The sequence below is a fragment of the Electrophorus electricus genome, chromosome 8 (assembly GCF_013358815.1).
Source record: "Electrophorus electricus isolate fEleEle1 chromosome 8, fEleEle1.pri, whole genome shotgun sequence".
Lineage (NCBI taxonomy): Eukaryota > Metazoa > Chordata > Actinopteri > Gymnotiformes > Gymnotidae > Electrophorus > Electrophorus electricus.
In genome coordinates this window covers 14093874-14112920 of record NC_049542.1, presented here as the reverse complement: position 1 = coordinate 14112920, position 19047 = coordinate 14093874, and the positions used below count along the sequence as shown (strand labels likewise).

Sequence of the window (19047 nt, the reverse complement as noted above, 5' to 3'; positions counted from 1 at the left end):
AAAATTACGCCCCAGCGTGCAGCACTCACTCACCCAAGTGCTGTGCAGTTCATCTTGGATGTAAAACTCCTATATTGGGCAAAATTTTAAAGCAGACGCATCCATTATCTCCCATCACAGAAGACTTTTTAAATCAGAATATTCCGACAAAGCGCCATAGGTCCAGTATAATAATTCTGTCATGTATTGTGTATTTCCAAAATCAAAATCAGATTCACATTATTATTAAGATGTCATACATAGCCTATAAGAATTTTTCCTGGTGAGCGCACATGTATAACATAAAAAACGACGAAACATATTAAAAGGACCCGAAAGGTACCTTACTACATTAATGGATTTTGCAATACACTCAAGAAAAAGCAAGACGGACGCATATGCGGAGGAGAGAGAGATTTATTATGGGCAAATCCAAAATCAGAGTCGTTAGGGCAGTCCAGGGTCATAGAGCCTACACGGAGCGTACGAGGATACAGAGGATATAACAGAGGCTAGGATAACAAACGAAGGCTTTGAAACAAAAACGGGCTTTCAGACTTCTACCAAACATATAAACGCAAGCATTCAAATAAACAATGAACAGACAAGACACAGGACCCACGACAGGGTTTAAATACATGAACTTAACAAGGTAGAAACGAGGGACAGGCGTGAGCAATCAAACGATGGGCGAAGAAAACGAATCTATGCCATGGAACTAAAAATACGCAAGACAGAGAGAACATGGAAGACGGAAGCTGGGAAGGACTATTCGTGACAATAGGCTTATAAAAGAGCCGATGTGAAGTGAAGTATTTGAATATGTGTGGATCTGAGGAAGTATCAGTAATAAAATATTATTTACAAATATTATAAAATAATAATATTATAATTATTATTATAATATTGCAGCTATACAGAATTCTTGGTAATTTCGGAATCATATACGTCTACCGCTCTGTACGTCACCTAGTTTGGTATCTTGTTAAAATGATTTGAAACCTCAGAATTTACACAGTGCCAGAATCACCGTGAAATTATTTTATTATATTTATCTGCAGCAAAAATGCATTGATTAATGTCACGTCTGTGGCTTCTAGTCCGCACCCCCTATAATCCCCGTGTACGTCCCTAGTCCCATTTATTAGCGTCACCTGTCAAGCATTCCTTAATGTTTTTTTCTGTTTAAATCTAACGGTGACTGTCGATCATTGCGAAGTCTCGTTCCGCATTTGCACAGTTAGACGTTTTCTGGCGTTGATAGGACCATTTTCAAAGCACCTTTATGACACAAACGGAGTCCTCATCCAGCAAGTTTAAAGATTTTACAAACGCATTTCTGTTTTACTTTATGTCAGCTCCATTTGACAGTTAATCTTGCGTCTGTGTAACCACAAAGACAATACTTCAGGACACCTTGCTTCAATACTTCAGGAAAGACCGTGGACGAACAAAAATACCCAATACGTCGAACTCTTACAGGAAGTACATTAAAATAATTAACAGTTTGGCGTTGAACTGCAGAGGAGAAATCGATGCGTTATGTGTCAGTGACCTATTGGTGCCCTGAGCATACCTTTTCGTTGCTTCCAGAAGTCGGCAAATAATGTCAGGTATTCAATTGTTATCTGAAACCTGATCTCATTTATTATATTCAGTATAATCTCTTTCCCTTTTCAGGGCATTATAATGAATTTTTATTTGCATACCATATGTTTGCGCTCATATAAAGATTAGAGATTAAATAAGTACTCATGGAAAAAGTGTGACTAAACCTAGTACTTACTTAAAAATGGTACATTCTGCTACATTCAGAAATTTAGTGGTCAATACCAATGTTGGAATAGATTTAACCCCGTGAAATCAAAGACGTTAAGTATCCCACAAACTTTTTCCCTTTAAGATGATATTTTTCATTCATTCATTTGTTTAAATAAACCAAAAGAAACATTTGTGCTGTATTAATGGGACTTTATTCAGACATATTTATGTCAGCATAGAACTGCATCATTGGATACTCCGCTCCTATGGGCGGTTTAGCGGTACTTCTCGGACAGAGCCCAGGCCACGTTCTGGAAGAACTTGTCAACAGCCATGTGAACCTCAGGAGTGAAATCCGCAGGGAAGAACAAGGCCAAGACCACTATGAGGTTGTGCGCAAGAATCTGAAATGAAAACGAAAGCAGATGTTTTAAACTACAGCGGTGACTTTTTATAATCTGCACTATAAAGCCTTTAAGTATATTTAAGGATGGATATTGTCGCCTTAAAGTTTACGAATATTACCTCTATTATTAATTATAATACGCGAAAAATACATTTCACAGTAGCGTGTGTTTTAGAGTACCTTGAAGTTAGCAGGGTCCACCCGCAGCTTGAAAGCGTGCAGTTCACTGAGCGAGGCCAAACCGCCAGTAAGGTCATCAATGTGGCCAACCGCCTCAGCGATTCCGCCCATGATAGTTCTTCCGTGCTTCTTCACAGCAGCGGATCCGGGGCTCAGGTCGGACCAACTGGCGAAGTAAGTCTTTGTCTGGGGGTATACGGTGAGCATTCTGATGGAAACAGCACAGATTAGAAATAGTTACATCATACAAACGACGGCCTACAGATATACTTCTAGAAAATACATTCAAATCAATTATATAACCAGCGCACACGAATTGGCAAAAATAAAAAGCGTTTAATTTTCGAAATAATCTCAAATAAACCGAACATACCACCCTAACTGGTAGTCGTGCAGTGTGTTTTAAACTTAGACTTTATATTTTTAGTTTTCCGTGTCGACGTGAATGCGCAGAGTACAAGTTACCTGCCAAAAGCTTCAGCCCCGATGTCATCGGCCTTGGAGGACGCTTTGCCCCAGAAGGCCTTGACGATAGACTTGTCCTTAGCAGTGAGACTCATCTTTATTTCGTCGTCTTCTTCTCAACTGACACTCTGGATCTATTTAGGAAAGCTCGTGATAAGACGAAGACTCTGTCCCATTTTATATACAACTAGAATCGGACACACCCAATCATCCTATCCAAACCACACCTCTGACGCACGTTACTGCTGGTCTCCACCCAGCCTAATCAAAACCGTGCCAGTGTCTAGTCTGGCAACATTTAGATAACGAATAAGAATATTTTCCTCTAATTGATAGATTCTGTATCAGTTATATTTCCATGAAATAAGCAAATACATCTACTTTTTTTTTTTGCAAAGCATGCTGTAACTCCGCACGCTGTAGAACCTATTTTTCCAACCTCAGTATAAGCCAAAACAGAACTTTTAAAATGTTTTAAATCAATTCAAAAAGTACATTTCAGTCTTTATCAACTGTAAGCTGTAATTCAGCTGCTGACACCAAAACTTGTGCAATTACCAGTTTTATGTGGATGTTTTTAATTTACACAACGTAAATACAGCAGTATTTGTTTGTATATAATATAGATATAAATATAATATAAACAAACCAATAAATAAATATAATAAAAACACTCGTTTAGATACATACATACACAAATGTGCACACATCATTTGCCCTTTTTTAAAAGCAAGCAAATGACAAGAGAACACTGGAAAGAAGGCCCAACCATATCAGTCAGCTTCTGCATTGATGATAATTTATCGGAACATCTCGTGAATGGGTACCTAAAAAGTGATCACTCATTGTATTTGTGAGATACAATTATATCAATATCAAACATTAAAGAAACCAGTGAAGGAAAATGTCAAAAAATATCGATTTCCACATTCAGAACTTTGAAAGTTCTGTGGGACACAAAGTATCCTGCATACAGGTGTGGCAGTTCTGCTCAATATAATTTATAAAGATTGAAATCTTAATCGTGTTTAAAAATTGTCAAGATTACTACTAAAAACATGCGAATGTTGGCCAGAATCCCATCTGAGCTGTCCAGTCACGTAAGCTTGACGTCTGGCGAGAAATTAACCAATCAAACGGCGCTCTCTCCGAAGGGAGGAGACATTAAAAGTAAATAAATTGCACCCATTTTCTGTGTTGGGCAGGAGATTCCTACTGAACGTCTTCAAGAAGGCAACTTAAAAAAAGCTCCTGAAACGTCGCTATGGTTGAGTTGACAGAAGCCCAGCGTGGTGCTATCGTTAACCTGTGGGGACATCTGAGTCCAGATGAAATCGGACCTCAGGCTTTGGCCAGGTAACTGTTTACACACTTGTAACATTTTCTTGTGACTCCTAATTCTTCTTTTAGAATAATCGATTCTCTCGTTTCAGGCTTCTGATTGTATACCCATGGACACAGAGATACTTCGCTTCCTTTGGTAACATATCCAGCGCCGCGGCCATTATGGGGAACCCCAAAGTGGCGGCGCACGGTAAAGTCGTCGTGGGTGCTCTGGACAAAGGCGTGAAGAACCTGAACAACATCAAGGGTACCTACGCTGCGCTGAGCACTATCCACTCTGAAAAACTCCACGTGGATCCCGACAACTTCAGGGTAGGTTTCAGTGGTTTGGCTTTTTAAACAAACTACATTTACTTCAGGACTGGATATCAACGATGATTGCTCATTCTCACCTGTGTTCTAATGACCGTCTTCTTCCCCTGGCAGCTTCTTGCCGAGTGCTTCACCGTATGTGTGGCCATGAAGCTGGGACCCTCCGGCTTCAACGCTGAAACGCAGCACGCTTTGGCCAAGTTCTTGGCTGAAGTTGTGTCTGCTCTCGGCAAACAGTATCATTAGGCTAATTAAGGAAAACGGCTCCATGTAAGAACACCTTCGTGCACCAAGCTGTTGACCAAATGATAACTCTTGCTAACGAATAAACGATTTAAACACATTACTGGGTTTGCTGTTTATTTCGCCGAAATGGCCAACTATTTTTAAATGACTACAATTATATGCAAGACATGAGATCTATTTATTTCAACTGTACTCCACACAGCAGTCTAAATCATGTTTTTTACTCTATGCTGGGTATATTGCATTTTCATTTAATAAAAAGCATTAAATGCAAAACTATGAATTGAACCGATTTAACTATCGTAAAAAGTCGGGCACTTAAATTTGGTTGACTCTTGTTTTGCCTTCGTCCACGCAACCCACGTAAGGTAATTCTATTTGTATAAAAGCAAAGTGCATGTCTTCCGTTCCTTAAAACGTCAGTAATTTAATCTGAATCCAGGCAACATTTAAATGCATTTTCAGTTACACACAAGTTGTTCCCATAAAGTGTACTTAGAAAATGAAGCATTTGATGGGTAAGGATTTTATCTTTCTCCTTTTTAATTGACCAGTGCTCCAATATCGCTCACTTTAACGACTCCATATTAATTCAAATTACGGTCAAATTTCAAGTTGTAACAATTATTTTCACCAACCGAGTACGCCTACAGAAGTGGTAATGTTATGCCCCTCAGTTGGCATTACTCCACAGAGTGACGCCATTATTGTTTGAAGTTTGCAAAATGAGCTACATAGTGAAGTAAATTCTACCTGTTTACAAATTCACATTTGAACCCTTACAAGAAGAGTTAGAGCTAATCCATGGTCAACAGTAATAGCCTAATATTTTGATACTCAGTGATGGAAATCGCTGATTTACAGAATGAGTTGTTGCCTACGACTTTCAATCGAATGCGGTGGTTTCTCCGTTTATTTTAGATCTATACTCAGCAAAATAATGAGCCCGTGATAAGTTTCAGTAAACACTGAAAATATTTTATCACACCTGTATATAGGCTTACATCACACTATTTTACCACCATGAAACACATGCAGTAAGCATAATCTAGTTATTCATGTCTACAATAAAATAATTTTGAGCTAGGAACAGAATGAAAGTTACAAGATACATTTTCTGGCAGTTAATCTGTATCCCCTCTTAATTCTGTAGATACTGATGTTATGGCCACAAAACATATGACGTAAATATAGAAAGTGACTGAATTAATTTGATATCTATAAAATAGTTGAAAAAATGTTTCTGCACATTTTATTTCTAAAATGTAATAGTCTTAATTTTACAGTTGAATAAATAAACAATTCATAAAAAGCCAGAAACCTATAGCAAATTTAGAAGAAAAAAAACCCCCAGAAGTGCAGTTAAGACAACCATTTTACATCAGCAGCAATCACGCAAAACAACAATTTTAAATGAAAGACAATACAAATCAGCAACACCTCAGAGCATTCTAGCTTCATTCCTTTTTATTTGCAAGCTGGACACAAGTATTCCTTATGAACTGGAGGCTTCTGTGCACAGTCATGGTGGTACCATTTCTCACAAAAAAAAAAAAGTCACAGCATATCTGGATATAAATACACCAGGTCTTCTAACTCAAACCTCTCAGAACCATCACCTTAAGCACTGTCAATAGAGCACACTGCATCAATCTTTACATTTCTAATCTAATGACTTGCCATCCCTCCTTAAAGAGGGATGATGCAGTGTGCGCTACTGCTAATGGTTATGGTGATGGTTCTGAGAGGTACCCGAAACCCACTAAATGTTAATCCAATAAAAATGTATACATAGTAAACACTTGTTTGCTACAGCAAAACTTTGCAACTACTAATTTTTCCTACCCAAAAAGGTAAACCAAGATTCACAGGAAATAAGACAAATTAAATACAGATTGAGGTATTCTACCTATGTGTTACATTTACAATTTTTATTTTAGCAGATTCTTACCCAGAGCAACTTTCAAAACATTAAAACAATGCAAGCCAAAGCAATACAATACAGGGGATTAGCGTACACATCTATATTCTAAGAGACAAGAGCATACCATATATTTAGCATTTGTTTTGACAATTAGTTAAATGCTGCTTTTTAAAGTGCAAAGATATTAAGAGAATGAAGTGCAAATGTGTGCAGAAAAGAGTTTCCCCATGTACTACCTGAAGATGTGATTTTCCAGTCCCTGGTGAAAGGAATTGAGCAGTGTAAAGTTTAGAGGGAAGTCCTTTCCATCACAGTGCAGAAACTAAAGCAGCATGATCTAGACCTATGGTCATGTTTAAATGATAAGGAGGGACAGAGCAGTGAAAGGCAGCATCTTTTAAATCCTGGAATGTGAGAATTAGAAATTCTTACTTGAACAGGAAACCAGTGTAGTGATTTCAGCAGTGAATTCACTGGGGAGAACTTTAGGAAGGAATGGACAATGATGAGCTGCTGCATTTTGAATGCTTTGTAGAGGAGAAATGCTATAAAAGAAAAGGCCTGCAAAGTGCAAGTTATAGTAGTCAAGTCTGGAGATGACTAGAGCTTACTGACACTCCACCACTGATCATATTTGTGTACAAAGAAAAGATCAAACTCCTGAGGAGCTCCAGTAGTGAGACTGAGATTAATGGTGAGCCATTTCAGGCTACATGCCAAAATAAATTATAAAGATGAGAACCAAGCAGAAGTGCTGCCCATAGCCTTAAAGTTATTTTAGTAGTATATACTTGGGACCAGTGTATACTGGCTTCTTAGGTTTCATGAACATAACACCAATGTAGCCAGAATTAAAAGGGGATGCATTTCCTGGCAGGTGGTACATCATAAAAAGTATCCCCATCCAATTTTCATTCTGTTGATCCTAGCTCAAAATTATTTTATGCAGATAGACACAAATAAGTTCTTGGTTTGTAAGGTGGGCTCAAACCCCGGTCAGCTAGTTGATGACACGGACAACCTACTGGGTGAGCAACCATGCACTAACGATGGTGGGCCCATCAGTTAGAACTTGGAACATGTGAAACAAAAGGAAAAACTAACCACCACAATGAGCATGGAAAAAAGGAGAACAAAGGACACCACAGGAAGAATGGCAACCCAGATGCACTGGGGAAAACCAAACTAAAACTTCCAAAACAAAATCAGAAAACAAGGAGGAACTTTAATGGCCAAGGGAAGCCTTGGGAGAGAGATAGAATCGAGAGGGGAAAACTGGAGTATAATAACACAAACACTCTCACAGGGAAGTAATGAGGTGTATCATGAGGAATCACATACTACAATACCTGAAGTTACCGGCTAGGAACGTGGCTCAAAACTTTAGCAAAAACCCAGCACTGAGTGGCTGGGTCACTGGGCTTATATAAGGTCTAGCCCAGCTGTTGGGCATCAAGCCTGATTAGTAGTTTGGTTGACTCGATGCCTCCCTCTGGTGGCCGGAGTGGGCCTCGGCCTGGTGCCAAACCTTACATGGTTCTTGCGTAAGTTTCATGGATATAACACCATAATATGTATATAGTACTGTATAATGCATATACATGACGGCTATAAAATACTGAAATAAAATAGTCAGTGTTGACTGAAACGTATTCTAAGCTCATTCTCTTGATCAGTATAAACAACTAAATAAACGAGCATTACATCCCATGTCGACTGAAAGTCGTACGGCAATTTAGTTCTACACTGTAAATCAACGATTTCTATCACTGTTGACTAAAATGTGTGATCTACAATTTTGTCTAATTCTTTTGATCGATATAGAACTAAAGTAAACGGGGACTTCATCCGCTTTCGAGTGAACTCCCGAGAAGGGGAAAAGGGGTGCGCTCCCGAGAACGGGACGCGTGTTGCCGCGGGGTTGCTGAATCCGGTCCAATAACTCACAATAAGCGGGTCGTAAAATTATCAGACGTTTTTAGTGGGAAATATGAAATATGGAAAATATGAAAGCAGATATTATGAAGAATCAAAACATTTGACGTTCAGAACACGTCGTTTTTATGAAATACCAAATCCGTACAGTGTTAGTATAGTTATGTGTATAGTTTATATATACAGTTGATATAGTTGTTTAACAGGTAGCTAACAGAGTATTCTATTTTTTTTAGCAATATTTATTTAAGTAACAGTATATTACATCATAGAATAGTATAGTGTAGGGAATTGATAGGTAAATATAATATTATTACAAGTATTGTAATAATGCAATTATATTATTACAATTGTAATAATACATTTATATATAATCATAATAATTGAATTGCATATAATCATAATAATACAAGTATTATTACACTTGCGATCAAACATTTACATTTGTATTATTACAATTGTAATAATACAAGTAAGTAATATTACAGTTGCCATCAAGCATTTGCATTTACGGCATTTGGCAGACGCTCTTATCCAGAGCGACTTAAAAAAGTCCTTTGTCATTTACTCATGGAATGCATCCTAGCCATTGAACTAGAAAACTATTGAAATACAGGGTTCATTGCTGATGCCTAGAAGTGCAGAACACATATGATCGCTATCTCAGACAACAATAAATGCAATAAACAATACCCTACAAAAAATACTAGAGTTTCAATTACTTGACATAGGTGCAGGATCAGTGGTCATTTAAATATTCCACAAATAGGTGGTCTTCAGTTTGCATTTCAAGACTGCAAGGGACTCTGCAAGGGACAGCCAGTAGAAGTTCATTCCAGTTCATTCATTCAGGTCTCCTGAAATGTGACGTTTTGACACAAATAACATCCCAGTTCAATATGCAGTTGAAATAAAAAATAGATTTCAGATATTGGATACAAACGCAAAAGATCCAGATGAATTGTGGGAAAGAATAAAATCAATTATAACAGACACAGCAAAGCAAACTATTCCATGTAAAAAAAAAACAGCAAAAAGACTGCAATGACTCTCAGAGGTGGCGATTGAAATTGCCAAGAAAAGACGTGCAGCCAAATCCATAGGAAAGAGCACTGAATTTAGATTGCTGAACACGGAATTTCAAAGGGAAACGAGGTGTGATAAAGAGCACTACTGGAATACTCGGCGCACTAAATTGGAAGAGGCAAACCACCAAGGTCACACTCGAGAGCTCTTTGCACATATTAAACAAGTACAGGCACCCTGTGCACCTCGCAAAGCAGTGACCATCAAAGATTTGAATGGCAAAGTACTGCAGAATGAAGATGAAATACACAAGAATGCAGCAACTTTCAGACTATTGCACTTATATCACATGCAAGTAAAATTCTACTGAAGATTATTCAGAAATGCATGTCTACATTAATTGAAAGGGAGCTCCCAGACGTCAAAGCTGGATTTCGTAAGGGATGCGGAAGTAGAGATCAAATTGCAAACCTGTGTTGGATTATGGAGAATCAAAAGGATGTGTACATGCATTTTATTGACTACAGCAAAGCTTTTGTTTGTGTTGAACACGTCAAGCTGTGGAAATGTCTGAAGGAAATGGTCATCCCAGGACACTTGGTAAAATTAATTCAGTTGCTCTACACAAGACAAGAAGCTACTGTTAGAATAATTTTTCTACTGTTAGAACACTGGTTTGGGATCAAGAAAGGTGTGTAACAAGGCTGCATTCTATTGCTAGTCCTGTTCAATCTATGCCGAAAAGATTATGAGGAGATGCAAATTGGATGAATCGCCAACTGGAGTGAAAATTGGTGGGAGAAATATCAATAACTTTGCTTGCAGAAAGCATAAAAGACTTAAAATATTTGATCCGACTTGTCAAAGAAGAAAGTGAATACATGGGACTGTAACTGAATATCAAGAAAACAAAAGAAATGATGACAACAGGCAATGGTAGAGTCAACATAAAAATTGACAATGAAGAAATTGAATCAATTCAAGACTTCCTCTTCCTAGGATCCAAGATAAACTGCAGTGGCCAGAAATCAAACGAAGAATTGCACTTGGTCGCAGTGCAATACACGGGATGGCAAAGATATGGAAGAGTAAAGATATTACTATTGCAACAAAAACCCACATGGTCAATACAATCATATTTCCGATCTCCATGTATGGATGTGAAAGCTGGACCCTGAAAAAGGCAGCTAGAAGGAAAATGGATGCTTTTGAGCGATGGTGTTGGAGGCGAATGCTGTGCATCTTGTGGATGGATATCGTCACAAATAGGATGGTTGCAGAGTGTGTCAAACCAAGAACATCATTAGAGGGCAAAATTACCAAGCAGCGGCTCTCCTATTTCGGATATGTCATGCAAGCCAATTCCCTGGAAACATCATTAATGCTTGGCACTGTTAGTGGGTCCAGAAGAAGAGGATGCCAAAGAACTCATTGGCTAGATACACTCAAGGCTGACGTGAATATGCAAATGAAAGAAATTTAAAAAGCTGTTAAAGATAGGAAAGCTTGGAAAATGATGTCTCATAAAGTGGCCGAAAGTCGGGTCCAACTGAACGGATAATCATCATCATCATCATCATCATCATCATCATCATCATCATCATCATCACAATAAAGGACGGTGCCAGCCTTTCTTTTCTACTAATTCTGAAGTCTGAGTCTTTATTTTCTATTTGAATTTTTAACTTTAACACTAGCAGATTGGAGATTTAGGAACTACAATATGAACAGCCTTTTGGTTCGTAGAATAGATAATGGTCCCAATATATATTTTTACCTACTGTTTAAAAACGATTAAGAAAGGCTAGAGCTTATTGAATTTACATAAGTGGATATGAAATGTCTATACACAAAGCGAAGCTAGAGTCTCTATGGTCGCCAATAAATCTGGCTAAGTGTTTCTTCACATACATTGCCAGATATATGTAGTACTGTTTTAGGGTTAGTATGACAATGGGAGTAGAACGGGTCTTCAAGTTTAGTCAAGAAATGCTTAGCAGGATTATATTTATGTATCATTTTAAACGATATTTCCTTCATCATCTGCATAGGGTCATCTAATGATATAGCCGTGTATGTGTCTAGAACTACCTTCCGCCTTAGTTAGAAGCACTCTACCCGTAATCGACAGATCCTTAAACAGCCACAGGTCTTTTCCTCATTTTATCAAGAGCCGGATCAAAATTCGGTCTGCACCTCTCATCCGGATTCTTGCAGATCACAATTCCTAGATAAGTCACCTGCTCCTTAACAGGTATCTATCAGTTTTTAGCTGGTAACAACTCACATTAATGTAAAGATAAAGACCGGAAGCTTTAGAAAACGTTTCAGTTGTTCGCAGAGCCGTACAGAGACCTGAGTGTAAGCTCTCAAAAAAGCTAGGTGTCGTCAGCTATTTAGCTCATAATCTATTGGCCCGTAATCAATAACCCCTTCAGATCGCCCATTTTAACATAATAACTTAGCAGCTGCTTGCTAAAAAGGAATGGTTTTTAATAACCTCGCAAATAGTCTCCAAAACCAAATTTTCTTAAGAAGTGAAAGATGAAATTGTGCTCTATGGATTCAAAAGCCTTATACAATCCCAGGGGAAAAAAATACACTGCCTTCGGAGCATTAAATGTAGTCTAGAATATCTAACATTAGTCTAATATTGTTGGATTTATGTCAATTACCCATAAATCCAGACTGAGCTTCTTCTATGAGATGGTCATTAACTGATGTAAGCAAAATGATGGCAAAAACGAGGGCAAATCTTTTTTAAAATTGTTATTCACTAGGCAAATCTGCCTCTAGTTATCTAGCAGCAACAGATCCTTTTTAGGCTTAGGTATAAGCGTTTTCAGGAATTGCATCAATGTTGGAGAAAGAGTGCGGTTATTTATACCCTCTCGAAGAAATGGTGACGACTGCTTGGAAAACGTTTTATAAAACTCATCTGTAAAGCCATCTGCTACGGGGGATTTATTGTTTGTAACATGGCAGATAGCATTTATATTTTCCGTTAACATTATGTCATCATCACAGTATTCCTGTTGGCTTTCGTCAATAGTTGTCACATTAAACTCTTAAACATACGCTTCTTAAGGAGCGACGGCACACGCTGCGTCAGAGATCTGCGACAATAGGTCCAGAAGAGATGTCGGAGTGTGTGTAACCAGTGACTGTTCCTTGATATCCACCTTGTTTGTGAGAAGTATGCGTTCATGCCCTGATGTAAGATGATTTACTTACTGTTTATTATAGTTAAAAGTATGTTTCGCCATTGTCAGTGTTTGGTTGGCTTATTACTGAGAACTCTGTTGTAAGCACGTTACGGGATTAGCCTACTGAGTTGCTGATTCAGTACTCTTATTGTTATTCCTCATTAATTACGTTATTTCTGACTTGTAATGTTGTACGGCAATACTGGTGTGGACTGAATTGCTAGTTGTAATGTGCGTGATATATATGGCGTATTACTTGGCATAGAAGTGTTAGCTCTACGTCGAGCTAGTTCTAGAACTTCGCATGTAAGAATAGAGAACTACTGTATCCCCCTTCCATGAGGGCACTGTTAGACACCCTAAGAAACCACGTTATATGCATATTGTATAGTAAATTCACTGTGAATGTATTACTGTATACGAGTGCCTAGAATTGATAATGAATGGAATGATCATTGGAATATATGTTCTGTTTCCTATTCCAGACCATACTTCTCATGCTCCATACTTTGCTTTTCATATCCTCCATTTGCTTATCACTCCATACTTCATACTTCATTCTCCATACCTCAAATGCATAGCCTGCTGTCTGTAATGGACAAACCTGAGTCAGTATATTAATCCGCCTGGTGAACGTGCTGGTGTGCGTATGCGCCTAAAGTGTTGCGTGGTTGAATATTTTTAAAGTGTTGAATATCACCACTAACAGTCCAGTGTTCTGACCGAAACTCAAAGGAGGACAAACACCCCTTAGAACCTGCCTTACTATACAGTTACCTTACCGCTATCAAACAAATGGAGTTAAGAAATGTGCTCGCCGCATAATTGAAGTAATTATAAGCATAAAAATAGCAATAAAAACAAGCATTGTTTGGCTATGTCTGCTAAGTTCTGTGTGATAACTCCGTTAATGTTAAGGCATTTGAGCTAGTCCTAAGACAATGTTTTTCCAAGCTAAAGAAATAAGCTGTGTTCACCTTCCTCCAGCCATATTTTCCTAGTTCTAATAAAAGCTGTCTTTGCATTAGCTTGTTATAGCTCGTCAAGCACACTTTTGTAAAGTATCCATCTCAACCCTTTCCTCATCAGTTAGCCTATAATGTGGCCTTGAGGACAGAGAGGCGATCCTAAAGACAACACCCGCCTCCTAACTTACGTAGCTTAGCCGTCTAGTTTCCTTTATCCACAAGTAGCCTAATTTACCAGCTTCTTGAATAATTCCCATATAGTACTTTTGTTCTGTAAGTGCCTTATTCCAGTAAAAAGTGACCAACATTTGTGTGACCACTTTAACCGCATCAGACTTCAATAGGCCTAGAGAATGATTAAGTTTCAATTATGTCCTGATAGATCGCGTAGCATTTGACAAAGAAAGACATCATGATAGAAGCTGATCTGAAAGTGGAGCATGGAGGATATCGAGAAAAATATTATCCAGTGATAAACTGTTAGAGACTTGTTCCAGACTTATTGCTCTAGGTTTATGAGAGCCAACCAGGGAATTCCTTTCTTCACACATCTGTTAATTTAAACCTACTCATCAACAATTGTAATTGTAAACTAGGTGGCCAATAGTCTATATTGTTGTCCCGCACTAAATTAAAATGCCCTCCTATCAAAACAATACAGTCAGGAAATTGCTATCACTAGTGGAGAATACTATCCCCAGAATCAAGTTGTATCCGTATATGCTAACTACAAATAGTACAGACTAAGCTATTCTTAACAGGTGTTATAGAAAATGTCCAGCAGGTTCGCATTCAGTATGCAATATATCACCAGTCAACCTATTTGTCATTGTTAGAACACCTGCACAATGTTCTGTACCATGTGAAAATGACATTCTACCTCATTGTTACTTCCATAAATTCACATCAGATGTAACTGAGTGAGTTTCTTGAAGAAAATACAAACAGAAAGCAGTCCTTTGATATTTAGAGAACAAAAATGTTTTTTCATTTCACTTATTTCAAACCCTTCACATTAAGCAAAACTAGAGACAAAGAACTGTGGTTTTCAATGCTCCAGTGTCAAGGAATAAGCCCTGAAAAAGTCATGAGACAATTATTACCTACCAGCCAATTGAATAAGGGGAAAACAATACAAATACTTTGAAACAATCTTTTTGCCATATTGGTGTTTTTGATGCTCTTTGGCCACTGCAAAGTTCTGTGCAGCTGTTCCACGTGCCCTTGATAATGTGCAGCAATGTCATTTGCATATGCTGCAGGTGTTCCAGGGGCAGAAGATGTCAGTTTTGGACCACAACTCAACAAAATATCCACCGGCAGGTGTGGCTCTCTCCAAAATGAAGGGAGAAAACCCAGTGCTGGAATGGACAGTGATGTTATAAGCAAGTTTTATCAACCTGCGACAAATACCTGTCCCATTCACTGCCACCCTACAACATGTACTTTGGTAGTTGGTGCTTCAGTTTTCTATTCAGTCACTCACCCATACCATCAGACTGGGCACGGTATGACAAAGTGCAAGTTTTCTCAATTCCTGAGGTGGCACAGCTGTTTCATCAAATCAGACTCAAAATGCCAGTCCTGGTCGGTGTAAATTGATCCAGGCATGCCATGGTGCCAATTGTATTCCTCAAAAATGCACTGAGCAACTGTAGTGGCACGCTGATCTTTCAACGGAAAGAGGTTAAGATTGTGTGTGAAATAGTCTATGATGACTAATATATACTGATGTCCCCTTGATGTAACAGGCAGCTCGGTGATATCAGCTGCTATTATTTGGAAAGAAGCATGAATAGATTGCAATGGGGCACATTCATGTGGAGTTGGAGAACCACACATTTGACATGGTAGACATTCAGAGCAAAACTTATCACAAGACATATATGGCCAATAGCAGATTTTCCTGGCCCTTTTCAGGGTATGGTCTGCCCCCAGATGTCCACTAAACTTGGCTGGCATCGAACTTTCTCCATCCAAGCCCTAACTGTGTGAAGGGCATCATCAGTCTCCTGGTGTTTGCACATATCCTTAGGCTCAATAGACAAAATTGGGCAGACATCTGTAGGCTGCATGTCATTCTGCATGTTGCCAGTAGTTGGCATTGTTACCCTGGCACTTTCAGTGGTTAAGACAAGCTAAATAGTATTCGTTTCTGTTTGGACTTGATGTCTTCATTAGCATGTTGCTTGCCTTCTTTATGAAGGACTTTGTAGTCATATACACTCAATTCTAATATTCAGCGGGCCCGTCTAGCTGCAGGATCAGTGTCCACTGCTGCCCTCTGGAGATTTAACAAAGGCTTATGGTCAGTAAAAATATTGAAGATATTGAAATATTATAATATTTCAATTTCTGTCCTGTGCACAGTTCAATGGCCATTACATCAATACATTTACCAGTAAAGCTGAACATTTGTTGTTTCAATCTTTTTCTCTCCATAGGTGTTCCTCTTTGGCAGCTCCCCCTTCCCTTGTATGGTCATTTGCCCTTCTGACCTGTACAAGGTTTGGAGCTGCTCCAGCTTCCACTGTTTTGGAACTAGGATCTCAGGTAAGTCTACCTCTTTTCTTCACTGCATGTTGTAACAGTTATCTCTACTCTGGCAGGTGACATGGTGATGGGGCAGATCTTCGACTTCATCACAAATTCTCTAACAGTATGCATCCTTCCTTATTACAATTTATCCTACTTAAATGAATGACTATCAAAATTAATAAAACAGTTAATTATGACATCTTAAATCTAACCTTAAATTCTATGGAAATTTTCATTTTGATCAGACAAATGGTTGCTGTTAAACAGTTTTGTTTCAGTGCCCCTTTTTGATCAGCATCCACCAAATTTGGAAGGCATCATAACTGCATGATTAGACTCTTGGTAATGGTACATTATCTCTGGAGAAAATGAATCTAGGTTTCTTCTAACTCTGTATATCTTGTTGTCATCTGCAACCTTTTCAAAGAGGTTCGGTAACAACTTGTGATCTGTATCATTGCATAGTAATGCACATGTAAAGTTTTATGTCTAGTAATTGAAATAAAACATTCTAACAAACCTAAGAACCAATAACTGGGTATGACAGAATTGTCCTAGGGCAAAAAAGCATACACAAGGTGTTCAACTTGAAATTCATTTGACACTAAAAATTATACAGTTTAGTTTTTGTCCTTGTAAGTCCTACTGTTGGACTTACAATATGTGCTTTTACCATTAAATCGAATGTTTCCCAACAAGAAGCTAGTTTGAGGCAATTGTTAAAGTAGACTGAATGTAGTGACCACACTCGGTCTCAAACTCAGGTCGTGCAGGCACAAACGTGCTCTGTCTACAGCTCAGCAGTCTTCAACTGCAGTTGAAACAAAAGTGCTGTGTATGCTGCAGGCTAGCTGTTAGCCAGACACACCTCTCATAGATAGCATGCACATAGACAGTAATGTGTTACTAGTAATTCCATAGCCCATTCTTCAGAATGGAGAGAAAATAAATGTTGCTATAGGACCAGCCCTGTCATGAAAATCACAAATTTTATTGGTCAGATTTCCTATCGTTTTGCTAATAGGTTTTTATTATTAGGGGAAAAAAATCCAAACCTACATGGCCCCGTGTGAAAAAGTGATTGCCCCCTACACCTAATAACTGGTTGGACCACCCTTAGCAAGCAACAACTGCAATCAAGTGTTTGCCATAACTGGCAATGAGTCTTTTATAGCACTGTGGAGTAATTATAGCCCACTCATCTTTGCAGAATTGTAATTCGGCCACGTTAGAGGGTTTTTTTGAGCATGAACTGCCTTTTTAAGGTCATTCCACAGCATCTCAATCAGATTCGGGTCAGGACTTTGACTAGGCAACTCCAAAGTCTTCTTTTGTTTTTCTTAAGCCATTTAGAGGTAGACCTGCTGGTGTGTTTTGGATCATTGTTCTGCTGCAGAACCTAAGAGCACTTCAGCTTGAGGTCACGAACAGATGGCTGGACATTCTCCTTCAGGATTTTTTGGTAGACAGCAGAATTCATGGTTCCATTTACCACAGCAAGTCTTCCAAGTCCTGAAGCAGCAAAATAGCCCCAGACCATCACACTACCACCACCATATTTTACTGTTGGTATGATGTTCCTTTTCTGAAATGCTGTGTTACTTTTACGCCAGATCTAATCGGACATACACCTTCCAAAAAGTTCGAGTTTTGTCTTGTCAGTCCCAAAGTCTTGAGGATTATCAAGATGTTTTCTGGAAAAACTGAGCTTTTATGGTTTTTTTGCTCAGCAGTGGTTTTCATCTTGGAACTCTGCCATGAAGGTCATTTTTGCCCAGTCTTTTTCTTATGGTGGAGTTATGAACACTGACCTTAACTGAGGCAAGTAAGGCCTGCAGTTCTTTGGATGTTGTTGTGGGGTCTTTTGTGTCCTCTTGGATTATTTGTCGCTGCATTCTTGGGGTAAATTTGGTCGGCTGGCCACTCCTGGGAAGGTTCACCACTGTTCCACGTTTTTGCCATTTGTGGATAATGGCTCTCACTGTGGTTCCACTGGAGTCCCAAAGCTTTAGAAATGGCTTTATAACCTTTTCCAGATTGATAGATCTCAATTACTTTGTATCTCATTTCTTTGGCTTGCAGCGTGCTGTCTAGCTTTTGAGGATCTTTTGGTCTACTTCACTTTGTCAGGCAGGTCCTGTTTAAGTGATTTCTTGATTGAGAACAGGTGTGGCAATAATCAGGCCTGGGTGTGGCTAAAAAAATTGAACTCAGCTTTCCAAAGATGTCAAACCTACATGTGGGGGGCATGTAGGTTTGGATTTTTTCCCCTTAAAAATAAAAACCTTCATTTAAAAACTGCATTTTGTGTTTACTTGTGTTATCTAATATTTGAATTAATTTGATGACCTGAAACATTTAAGTGTGACAAACATGCAAATAAATAAGATATCAGGAAGGGGGCAAACACTGTTTCAAACCAATGTGTGTGTGTGTGTGTGTGTATAATTTGTCTTGATATCAGAGGAAAATCCATGGGAGGATATGTATGGTTTGGATGTAATGGTGGTGAATGCAAACACTAATATGTAATGTTAATATAATTAATGATATTATAATGGTTAACTCAGCAGGACTATCGAAGAGCATTTAAAAACTCGTTAATTCACTTACATTCTCTCTCTCTATCTCTATGCTCACACTTGGCTTTAACATATGTCCTGGGTGCTTGGATTATAATACAAACTTGATATAATAAAACAGAAGGAATTTGACATAAGTAAGATAAGGAAGAACTTATATAAGTCCTCCCTAAAG

The 19047-nt window shown here is 38.5% G+C and overlaps 2 protein-coding genes across 2 annotated transcripts; one reads left to right on the top strand and one right to left on the bottom strand.

Moving 5' to 3' along the window:
* Positions 1-1933: 1933 nt before the first annotated feature.
* LOC118241903 (hemoglobin subunit alpha) lies at positions 1934-2944 on the bottom strand. Its single transcript, XM_035529416.1, has 3 exons — positions 2792-2944; positions 2327-2534; positions 1934-2144 (listed from the first exon to the last, which is right to left on the bottom strand). Exons 1-3 carry the CDS (start codon positions 2884-2886, stop codon positions 2016-2018), a joined length of 432 nt encoding a protein of 143 aa, XP_035385309.1. The 5' UTR covers positions 2887-2944; the 3' UTR covers positions 1934-2015.
* Positions 2945-3988: 1044 nt separating this feature from the next.
* Positions 3989-4790, top strand: ba1l (ba1 globin, like). The gene is made up of 3 exons (XM_027004241.2): positions 3989-4147; positions 4225-4447; positions 4562-4790. Exons 1-3 carry the CDS (start codon positions 4056-4058, stop codon positions 4691-4693), a joined length of 447 nt encoding a protein of 148 aa, XP_026860042.1. The 5' UTR covers positions 3989-4055; the 3' UTR covers positions 4694-4790.
* The last annotated feature ends 14257 nt before the right edge of the window (positions 4791-19047 follow it).

Excerpts from the sequence above, each read along its gene's own strand:
- LOC118241903 (XM_035529416.1), bottom strand. The coding sequence starts at position 2,886 with ATGAGTCTCACTGCTAAGGACAAGTCTATCGTCAAGGCCTTCTGGGGC. Across the intron at positions 2,535-2,791 it reads GGGGCTGAAGCTTTTGGCAG|AATGCTCACCGTATACCCCC; the intron begins GTAACTTGTACT and ends TGTTTCCATCAG. Across the intron at positions 2,145-2,326 it reads TGGACCCTGCTAACTTCAAG|ATTCTTGCGCACAACCTCAT; the intron begins GTACTCTAAAAC and ends TTTTCATTTCAG.
- ba1l (XM_027004241.2), top strand. The coding sequence starts at position 4,056 with ATGGTTGAGTTGACAGAAGCCCAGCGTGGTGCTATCGTTAACCTGTGG. Across the intron at positions 4,148-4,224 it reads GGACCTCAGGCTTTGGCCAG|GCTTCTGATTGTATACCCAT; the intron begins GTAACTGTTTAC and ends CTCTCGTTTCAG. Across the intron at positions 4,448-4,561 it reads TGGATCCCGACAACTTCAGG|CTTCTTGCCGAGTGCTTCAC; the intron begins GTAGGTTTCAGT and ends TTCCCCTGGCAG.